The sequence below is a fragment of the Homarus americanus genome, unplaced genomic scaffold, assembly GCF_018991925.1.
Source record: "Homarus americanus isolate GMGI-L3 unplaced genomic scaffold, GMGI_Hamer_2.0 scaffold32583, whole genome shotgun sequence".
NCBI classification, from domain to species: domain Eukaryota; kingdom Metazoa; phylum Arthropoda; class Malacostraca; order Decapoda; family Nephropidae; genus Homarus; species Homarus americanus.
Window position 1 is genome coordinate 33,214,130 of NW_024713129.1, and position 11,418 is coordinate 33,225,547.

Genomic DNA, 11,418 nt, shown 5'->3' on the forward strand with positions numbered 1-11,418 from the left:
TTTCATTTCCAGGAACAATTTAAGTTCTCCCCGAAGTTCGAACACTCGATTCACAATATTACCCGTGGAAAGCATCGCACTTTGGAGTAAAAGAGGAGGGTTTCATGCTCTGAATCCATGCCTCTACAGAGATTCTGGAAAAGGCGAGAGTTCAAATCTCCTGCTTTCACAAAGTTGACGCATTTTACCACTGCCTCCAGGATCTTGCAAAGGGCATCAGGGAGGGTTTTCGACATGCTTCTGTGACCCCTATTTCGATCCCAGCATTGCCGGAGCCCCATCAGTACAGCCTCCACGCCAATTTTTCCAGGTGATCCCGTTAGTTGTGAAGAAAGAAGTCAACTTTCTCATCACATCTAAAGCTGTTGTGGTAATTTCAAGCTGTGTACAGAATAGATAATAATTTTTGGTGTCATGCAAGATTACATACCTAACAAACACTAGTAGCTGTGCACAAGAACTCACATCCGTTGACTCATTCAACTGTATAGCAAACATACCAGTTGGAGACGATTTAATCTCGTGTATCACTTGTTCCATGATATCATGACATTTCACTAATTCTCCGTTTTACCGTGTCGTCTGACAAGGAAATCTGCTGAATCTTATATTCACTTGCCTCTCCAAGAACCCGCTTGACCATCTTTAAAGCACACGGCTTAAATAAGTTTCACCAATCGTGTGGGCCTTCTTCTTCTTTGCTATTTCAATGGAAACCTCATATGATGCCTCAACTACACTGAAGTTTTGTTGTTGGAAGGCACCACTCTTATCCAGTCTCTGTTTTCCCAAACTCCGTTCATGGCGCTTGAAGAAATCGGGGTCTCTCTCCGCATACTGGGGGTGGATTGTCGTTAGATGATGCTTCAGCTTACCAGGCCTCATGGAATCGTTCCCCAACACTTTAAAACACAACACACACTGAGGTTTCTCGATGCCATCAGCGAGGATTGATGTAAATCCGTAGTTAATGTATTCATCATTGTACTTCCGCTTCTTAGCAACACTGGCAGCCATTGCATTTCTAAGGAAATAAAAAAAACAATGCCAAACAGACAGAAACAGACGAATGATAAAGACTAAAAATTATAATAATAAAAAACAGAAACATAAGACAATCATGAATCTCTTGGTTTTACTAAAAAAATTTAATCTCTCTCTCTCTCTCTCTCTCTCTCTCTCTCTCTCTCTCTCTCTCTTTAAATGTTGACTAGTTCTTTAAAGAAACAGAATGTCACAGAAACAGACGAATGATAAAGACTAAAAATTATAATAATAAAAAAACAGAAATATAAGACAATCATGAATCTCTTAATTTTACTAAAAATTGTAATCTCTCTCTCTCTCTCTCTCTCTCTAAATGTTGACTAGTTCTTTAAAAAACAGAATTTCACAGAAACAGACGAATGATAAAGACTAAAAATTATTATAATAAAAAACAAAAATGAGAAAATAATCCGAATGGCAAACACACAAACGTGCATGAAGTTCATGCATACTGTATGTAAACATACATAAAATGCCTATGCAATCACACGTAAAACATACACATACAGTCCACTCACAGAACACTCACATATTTTCCTAATGATATCTTGAGCAAGACTGAGAACATTCGGTCTAATCACCACTTGTAAGGCTGTGATGACACACGGACATGTACAGAGCATGTGAGATCAGTGACTCGGTTCAGCGCCCGTCACCCTGCTGACAGGAACTAGAATCGTATAATCTGAGCGAATCCGTTGGAAATGAAAAACTAGCTGCTGCACCATACTATGTAAATATCAAAACTGTACCGTACGGATATTATGATTACACACAATGACAAAAAAAGACAAACAAAAAAAACGATTTCTCCCCTAACAAGGCAAAGTGACAAAACAAATTGAATCAGAGTTTCCACATTTTTTCCAAACATATACGACTTACACTAGCCTGCCATGCGCCCCCCCCCCCCCCAAACAAAAAAAAATCTTGCTGTGGCTCCCTTGGGGTCACAAGTTTGAAAACCACTGTTCTAGTCACAATTCTGCACATGGGCGGCACAAATAAGATGGTTGTTTAAGCACTGGGATCTAGGCAGCAGTGCAATCCGGTCCTGTCTGTGCGACTGAGCAGCCCTTTTGAGAAGCCACTTTGCTCACACCACATGGGGAGGGGGCGAGAAAAGGTTCCCGATACATAGCCTGCCTAAAGAACCAACCTGACTGCTCAACCGCACCCAGTAAGGTCATCCTTTTGCGGTTGAAAACACAATTATCATCCCAGATCAAATTAAAAATAGACTATACAATCTCTTATGGTCAGCATTGTTGAATGGTCAGTACTGTTGTATAGTCGCTACTCTTGAATGGTTAATATTGTTGTGTGGTCAGTATTATTGTTTGGTCAGTACTACTTTATGGTCAAGTACTATTGTATAGTCAGTACTGCTGTATGGTCAGTACTATTGTATGCTCAGTAGTATCATATGGTCAGTAATATTGTACTATTATATCGTTAGTACTACTGTATGATCAGTACTGTTGTATAGTCAGATTAATTGTATGGTCAGTTTTGTTGTATGATCTGTACTGTTTTATAGTTATTATCACAAGTGATCGTGGGCCCTTCGTGCCCGGTGGCGAGGCCGATGGTACAGTTTACTGAGGCGTGAAAGTTCGAACACTCGTGCTTGGCTTGCAGACAACCGCCGTCCTGCTGACAGAGTACAGTGACATCGTTTTCCAGATGGTCGTCATTGTTATAATCATGGTCGTGGTTGTTATAATCATGGTCGTGGTTATTAGGTACTGTAAGTATCTAGTATACTATAGGAAGGAATAGATTAAAGGTTAGAATAATTATTTAAAGAAATATTCGCCATAACAAGAGGCTAAAATCATAAAAAAAAAATATTATGAATCACCGATGATCATTCCGAGATAAAATATATTATGAAGAGAAGTGACCATGGTTCTGGTTAGATTCGTCACCATCTGCTTAAGTCATCACCTGTGTTAAGTCATCATAGTCATCATCTATGTTAGTCAATTTTAGGCCCATCTCACATGACTGACCGACCATCGATGTTTTTTCCGCGCGAGGGTGTTAGTTTTCAATGCGTCTTATTATTTACGCTGGTGGATGTAAGACCAGCTACCCTCACTGATGCAGCTATGGTCAATTTGGTGTTACTCTTCTTTATAAATGCCTTCAAATCTGTCTCAATTCTATCCGTCCTTTCTATTGCCATCCCAACTGTCTGTTCGTCTGCGTGGTGTTTGACTATGAGCCCGTCTGTACTCTTTGTGTCGTCAAATCTGTCTGTCTTATCCGTTGTTGGCGTGTCTCTGCCTGTTTGTCTAATGTGAACCAGTCAGTCAGCTGTCTGTATGTAAATCTGTCATGTTATTGTCCTATATGTGCATGTATGAATCTGTCTATTTTTGTCATCTTCCTGTCTGTTTCAGTCTAGTTTCACCCTGTGTAGTCATGTCTGTCTGTCTGTCTGTATGTATGTGTCTGTTATCTTTGTTTTTCATAAGTCTGTCTATCTGTCTGTCTTTCTGCGTGTCCTTGAATCTGTCTGTATTATGTCTTTTGTTTGTCCTCTTCTCTCTCTCTCTCCATTTTTATCCACACTATCTCTATCTTTATTTATATATCTCTCTCTCCATTACACTACTCATCATATTTAGCACTTTTTCTTCCTTATTAAATAGGTGATTTTAATATGGTATTTTGGGAACTTTAAAAAACACATCCCTCCATTCACACCTCCACCTCTCACTATCCCTCTCTCCCATCTCCTTTCCTCCCTCGCCTCTTAAGGATAATAATGATTCTTCTCCTTCTCTTCTCCCTTTCCATCTTCTCCATGCATTCCTATTATTATCTTCTTATCTTTTCTCCTTTTCCATGTACTGTACAGTCAGCCACAGGAATAAGTATACAGTACACTATAGCCTCGTAAGGTCCGAAAATGCTCTGGTAACGTTGAAACTGCACATCCAGACGCATGATGAAACACAGCTCCCCCCACCCGTTATCTCTAACTATTTTCTGTTTCCTCTTCTTTTTTCTTCTATTTACTCATCTTCCATCCTTTACTAATCCAAGCAACATTAATAAAAAAGTAGGCTAAGAGAAAAAGTGGGGGGAGGAGGAGAGAGCCGTACGATAACTGCAATCGTCCGGCCGGCAGACAGCGTACAGGGACATCTTTTCCAGCGTAAATAAAATCGTTAATTAATGCCTTCCTGAAGAAACCATCGACATGGGACCAGGTTTTTTTTCACTCTACGAATTTTTTGCGATTTTTCCATCAAGTTTGATGAAAAACGATTGTGCTGTTTCGGCTGCCCAGAACAGATACACGCGCGGCTAGTCCTATAGTATATTAGATTCTATGGTCAGTATTTTTGTATGGTTAATACTGTTTTATGGGAAGTATTGTTGTTTGGCCAGTACTGTTATAAGGTTAGTACTCCTGTTGGGTCAGTATTATTTTATGATCAGTTTTTTGTATGGTCATTATTACTGTATAGTAATAATAATAATAATAATAATAATAATAATAATAATTAATGGTTTATTGAAAGAGCATAGCAGCCGGAAGGCTGAAAATATACAGTTACATAATTGGGGAATGGGTTTCGATTTACAAATAATGTACAAGTAACATAAGTGATACAAATAAGATATATAATAACTAGGTGGGTAAAAGCGCAAACTACAGGGCATTTCAACATAGTGACAGTGCAAAGGGTAGGATTTACTGGAAGTGAATACACTGGTTTATTACAAGTTATTGATAATTTTTACACTGGTTGGGACTGGGCTGTTCTTATAGCGATTAGTTAGTGCTCGTATGGGCTGGATGCGGTTATGGTGTCGAACAGCAATTCTCGGACCAGGGATCTCAGGTGGTAGTAGGAGCCGGTGTCGAGGATGGTGCAGAAGCTTCTCACCAAATTTGCAGATGAGGTCGTGGTGATGGTCAGTGAGAGCCGAAAGGGTCAGTGTGTTGAGCGCTTCTTGATATGTGGAGTAGGAAGGGGAGACAATAATCTTGCATGCCCTCTTTTACACTTTTTCTAGGTGTTTCCGTTGTGTGGCATTTAGTGAAGAAGACCAGGTAGGGAGGCATAGGTGAGCTTGGGAAGCATGAATGTTGAGTAAACACTGAGGAGCTCGGGTGAAGGAACTCCGAGGGACTTGAGTCGGCGGAGGAGGTGGAGACGGACACTGAAGGATTTGACAACTTCACTGACGTGTGGTATCCAATTTAGTTTGTTGTCTATGGTAACGCCGAGGAGGTTAGTGGAATCTACAACCTGGAGTGTGTTGGGACCTAAAGTAATGGAAGGGGGTGGGACAACGTCGGAGGAGAGGTTGATGTGCATAACCATGGTTCTGGTATGGTTGATGGTGACGTGGTTGTTGGTGGCCCAGTTTTGGAGACTGTTCAATAAATCCTGAAGGGCGGCATAATCGGGAGCAGAATTGTTGACGCTGATCCCAATGGTGGAGTCGTCGACATATTTCCAGCGAGCAGGGGTTTCTCTTAAGGCATCATTGATAAGCATAAGAAAGCATAGTGGTCCCATCTTGGTGCCTTTCGGGGACGCCACAGGTAAGTGACAGCCCCTCGGAAGCGTACAGCTTGGCGTCGATCACTGAGGAAGTCTGTAAGCCATGGTATAAGACTTCTTCGAAACCCGAGGTCAATAGCTTTGTTGATGATTAAATTGTGGTCGACTACAGTAGGTCGAATGCTTTGGTGAAGTCAATGAAGGCGATAGCTACAGACGTTTTTCGTACTGTTGTATGGTCAGAAATTTTGTATGGTCAGTATTGGTGTATTGTCACTATTGCTCTACACCTGTTGTATGACCAGTACTCATTCATGATAAACGTGCTGCTTTTATTGACTGGTAGAAAAACCCTCTGTCTCGGACCAAAGCTGATACTTTCCGCAAGAAGAAAGCGGCGACCCAGCTGGAATTTCGCAATCAAAAGAATGACTGGCTTAAATATAAAGCATGTGAAGCACAAAAACTTGCAGATCAGTACAAGATGCGCAAATTTTTCAATTCCATTAAAACATTTTATGGGCCATTCACTCGTGGCGCAGCCCCCCTCTGCTCATCTGAAGGTAACTTCATAATTAGAGAAGACGAACCCAAATTTGAGCGATGGAAAGAGCACTACCATTCACTACTTAACCAAAACACCAATGTGGATGCCCCGACTACCCAGCAGGCACCTCAGCATCCAGAGCTGACCCACCTCAGGTATCCTCAGTCTCTGGATGAGGTAGCTACTGCCATCAAACAGATGAAAAATAACAAAGCCTCAGGTCCTGATGGAATCCCAGCCTAGGTGTATAAAGCAGGAGGACCTCTGCTTAAAAGCTGACTCCACTCTCTCCTGGAGAATATGTGGGGAAAGGAGGAAATCCACCAAGCTCTTAAAGACGCCTCCATTGTCAATAATTATAAGAAAGTGTCAATTTACCCGACGGGGTGAACATCCAGTACCGGGTAAAGGGGTCTTTTCAACATAAGACGACTCCGGGCAAGAACAAAGGTGTATGGCAGATGCGTATGCACACTTCAGCATTGATGTAAGTGTACGTAAGACTCAGATTCTCTTTCATCTTGCCCCTGTTTCAGACACACCTCCACCATCCATCCAGCTTAAAGGTACTACCCTCTCTAATGTTACCCACTTTCGGTATCTCGGCTCCCAACTGTTCACCAACGCAGACATTGATGAAGATTTTCAGCATCAGATCATATGTGCATCTCAAGCCTTTGACAGACTCCGAAACCGTGTCTTCAGCTGTAGGGAGCTGAAATTATCTACAAAGCTGCACGTATATCGCGCAGTGGCCCTCCCCACCCTGCTATATGACAATGAGCCATGGGTTACATACAGGAGGCATCTCAAGGCACTTGAAAACTTTCACCAATGCAGTCTACGTTCCATCCTCCGTCTTCGATGGGAAGACAAGAGAACAAATGCCAGTATTCATGCTGACACCAACTGTAGGAGTATCGAGGCTACCATTAACCCTGAACAATTACGCTGGCTGGCCATGTTACCCGCATGGACGTCAGTAGACTGCCAAAGCAGCTACTTTACAGTCACCAACCGAATAATAAACGTAATGACGGCGGGCATTTGAAAAGGTATAAGGATAGTCTTAAGACAACCCGAAAATGTGCCAAATCGACCCCCTCACCTGGTAGTCGATTACTCCACATCATAATGCTTGGAGGAGCACCAGACGAGAAGTTGTCAATACCTTCGAGCAAGCCCGACTGCATACCGAGGCAGACAAGCGCCAACGCCGGAAAGACGCTGCCACCGCCCCTCCCGCACAAGATGCAGCCATCCAGATGTGCAACGAATGTGAACGACGCTGAGGATCCCGTATCGGCCTCTTTAGTCACCTCAAAACTCACCAACCGATGTGACATCCCTAATAACTCATATCATTGAATCATAGCTGGATGGTCGTCATACTCGATTCCGAGTGACAGCAAAGTACTAATAGTGGTCAGTATTTCTGTATAGTTAGTACTTGTTGTATGGTCAGTACTCTTGTATGGTCAGTGCTGTTTTATGGTCAGTATTATTGAATTGTCAGTGTTATTGTACGGACAATACAGATGTATGATTAGTACTTCTGTATGTTCAGTATGGTAAGTATTGTTGTATGGGCAATATTATCTGGTCAGTACTGTTCTACGGTCAGCATTATTGTATGTCGCAAGTTTCTTTGCGACATTTCCCTCTGTTTACCCAGCAGTAATTGGAATCCTGCATGTTAATCGATTTGCTGATCGTATTCCGGGGTAATGGTTAGCCAGTGCAGTTGGCGAGTTCTCCGGTCTTTTCAGACTATTCCTTGACACTGGGTTATGGAGCTCGTTAACTTAGGGTGTGGTTGTTGTGTTGGCGACAGCTTCTACACCTTTAAACAAATTCACACCTAGGTGGCCCTTGGGCCAGCCATCCTCATTAAACGAGGGGCAACCATTATTATTATATAATTAAGGTCAGTATTATTGTATGATCAGTATTGTTGTATGGTCAGTACTGTTATATGGTCAGTATTATTTTATGGTTAGGATTGCTGTATGGTCAGTACAGTTGTATGCTCAGTATCATTATACGGTCAGTACTATTGCATAGTTAGTACTGCTGAATAGTAAGTACTGCTAGTAATGCTGTATGGTCAGTATTATTCTATGGTCAGTATTGTTGTAGGGTCAATATTTTTATATGGACAATACTGTTGTATGGTCAGTACTGTTGTAAGTTTAGTACTCCTGTTTGGTTAGTACTCCTGTAAGGTCAGTATTATTGTATAGTCAGTATTGTTGCATGGTCAGTATTGTTATGTGGTCACTACTGTTGAATGGTCATTGAATGGTCAGTACTGTCGTATGGTTAGTACTGATATATCTTCTGTATTATTCTATGGTCTTGAAGCTTGGCGAACTCCTTGGGCGTCACAGTCAGTGGCAACAAACTCGGAAGAATCAGGGGATGCGGTCCTTTCACCGTCACCGTCCGTGTCTCTACAGCTTGGACCTTGGCTGCAAGCGTGGCGGCGTGTGAGGGTGGAGAGGCGACGTCGGCAGGTGGCGAGTCGCCGTCGTCGTCGTCAGCCGGTGGCGTGGGGCCTGGTGCTGGTGGCGTGGGGACTGGTGCTGTTGGCGAGGAGAGTTTTAAAGGTTCCGGGTCGTTAGGATCACGAACACCGGGAACATTACCAATGAGGAGACTAGCAAATTTAATGGGAGCTCTTACCACATTAGACCAACCAGTGAAATAGGGGCAATGCAGGTAGCACCAAACAACAGGGAACTGGTCAACACGACCTAAATAATCGGCGACACTAACCTTCGGGTAGCTGGAGATGTCAGCGTCAGGCAGGGCTTCCTCAGAGACAATAATGCACGAGCAACCAGTGTCCCTGATGAAAGTAGATGCCCTAGACCCATTTATTGTTCCATTGGCACAATAATGGGGGCAGCTCCTGTCTTCCAAACATAATCCGACCTTGTTGCTGGGCTGATGAGTGTCAGCAGACTTGAAGGCGAGGGGATTCCTGGGACAGCGAGAACGAATGTGCCCTTCTCCGCAGCTGTGACACCGCACGGCTGGTGAACTACTCCTGTGTACTCCTGGGAATGGTTCCTCGGAGGACGGAGGCTTCGCGTTCTTCACTACAGGAGGGGAAGACTTAGGGTAGGCGTTACGAGCAGACGCCCAGTTGTCGGCAAGACAAACAGCTTCTCCAAGCGTCGCTGGTTGGTGTTCTTTGATGAAAATTCTCAAGTCTGGAGGTAGAGAAGACAAAAACTGGTCTAATATCATGAAGTTAGAGAGACTCAAAGGTTTCTTCAACCTCTGATGCCTCTAGCCATTGCTGAAACAAACGACCCAGGTGAATCGAAAACTGCTGGTACGTTTCTTCCGCTCTAATCTTCGTTTTGCGGAAATCAACACGATAACCGTCAGAAGTCTTGTTAAATCCTCGCAAGAGAGCTTGCTTCAACAAGAAGTAATCTCTGGTGATGTCGGCAGACAGGGACGTGTAAATTTCTACCGGCTTACCACTCAGTAGGCTACCCAACCTTACAGCATAGCTATCTGGGTCTACACCAAGCAGCTCAGCTACCCGTTCAAATCTAGCAAGGTAGGAGGCGATGTCTTCTCCTTCACGGTACACAGGCAAGCTGGGCTTTACCACATTGTCTTGTATATGGCCCGATGATTCTGGACTACTAGAAGCATTAATCCTAGCTAGTTCTAGATCCTTTTCTATCTGCAACTTAGCTAATTCAAACTCTTTCACTATTTCTGCTGCTTTCCTCCATCTCTCTCTCTTTCTGACGTTCCTCCATCTCTCTCTCTTTCTGAAGTGCCTCCATCTCTTTCTGACGTGCCTCTCTCTCAGCATTCTGTTGGGTGACCACATACTGACCAATCTCAGTACCTGTCAGACCCTGGGCCACCGCTTGACCTTTCAACACCTCAAAACTAGACATAATGATCCGAAAGGCCGAGATCAAAGAGAAAAATAAACAACTTACCCCGCAAATAGCCAAAGGTAACTCACCTAGTGGCTCAATCAGACCAATAAATGATTTGATCAGACTGGAGGGAAACTTGTTCCGCACCCAGCCCAGCTGACTCACTCTCAGGGTAAAGAAACCGCACCAGGTGAAACAACAACAAAAATGCTATGACAGTATCCACAGTGCACCCCAACCAACACTAATTAACTTCCCCAAGTACAAGGGAGGGCAACAAAATTAGCACACAGAAGGAAGGGATAACCACTGAACAACACTTGCTTCCGGGCCACAGACAGCAAGGCGGCGTGCTCACGGCGACTTACAACAACACCGGAACGAATGTTAAACCTCAGAAACCAAAGTCAGAGACAATCCTGGCAAGGTCGCCACTTGTAAAAGGACTGGGATTTAGGGATAGAAATCCCTTACCAGACTAATCAGGATCTTAATAAGGGAATGTCAAGGACCATGGTTTTCTGAGGAATAGCGAACAACCGTTTGAGATTGACATCTCTTTACTATAAAAAATATAACAAAACTCTGACACCACTCAACAAACATCAAATAACAATTATGGGAGTCAAACAATTAAGGCAGTCAACAGTTAATGGAGTCAAACAATTAATGGAAGTAAACAATTAAAGGGAGCAAACAATTAAAGGGAGTCAACAATTAATAGAATCAAACAATTAATGGGAGTCAACAACTGATAGAATCAAACAATGAACAGATATTTCCTACGGCAGTGGCCCTGGGGGAAGGTTCTGGAACAAGGTGATTCACATTCAGGGTAGGGAAGCGTCCATTCAACTCCACACTCGAGCGACGTCTTGAAATGGCAGGAGAACACGGGGGCACAGACGGAATGAGATGAACTGACGGTTGTGGTATGAGGCAGTGGTAGATGACCAGAGAATTGACAGTCGATAGGTGAAGGTCTGGGGACACAGCCCACGAGCCAGGACCTATGATGAGATCACAGCCAGAATTTGACGAACAGCTGGGTAGCTAGATAGTGACTGTATGGCGGCTGGGATGAATCTGCTGGTGGTACAGGTAACAGCTGCCGTTCTCACCTCTGTCCAACCGCCCTAAGTGTCGTCCGCACCAGCAAACGAGAGAGTTAGCAGCGGTAACGAGCAGGAAGGTCGTTTCCGCCCTTACATTTGGGAATGCTACTCCGCCTACAGTAACGATGATCCCGTCCCTGTCGAAGACAAGAGAGTCTTGACGCAGTGGTCAACGTCAATGACTCAAGTGGACGGACACAACAAACTTCCCATCCCGCTTCACCATGAAGAACCGGAACTCCCAGACAATAAGAAGCTTCCGG

The 11,418-nt window shown here is 43.5% G+C and overlaps 1 protein-coding gene across 1 annotated transcript; it reads right to left on the minus strand.

Annotated features, from left to right (window-relative positions):
* Positions 1 to 645: 645 nt before the first annotated feature.
* On the minus strand, positions 646 to 1,017 carry LOC121870721 (zinc finger BED domain-containing protein 5-like). Its single transcript, XM_042372667.1, has one exon. The coding sequence runs from the start codon at positions 1,015 to 1,017 to the stop codon at positions 646 to 648; it is 372 nt and encodes a 123-aa protein (XP_042228601.1).
* Between the last annotated feature and the right edge of the window lie 10,401 nt (positions 1,018 to 11,418).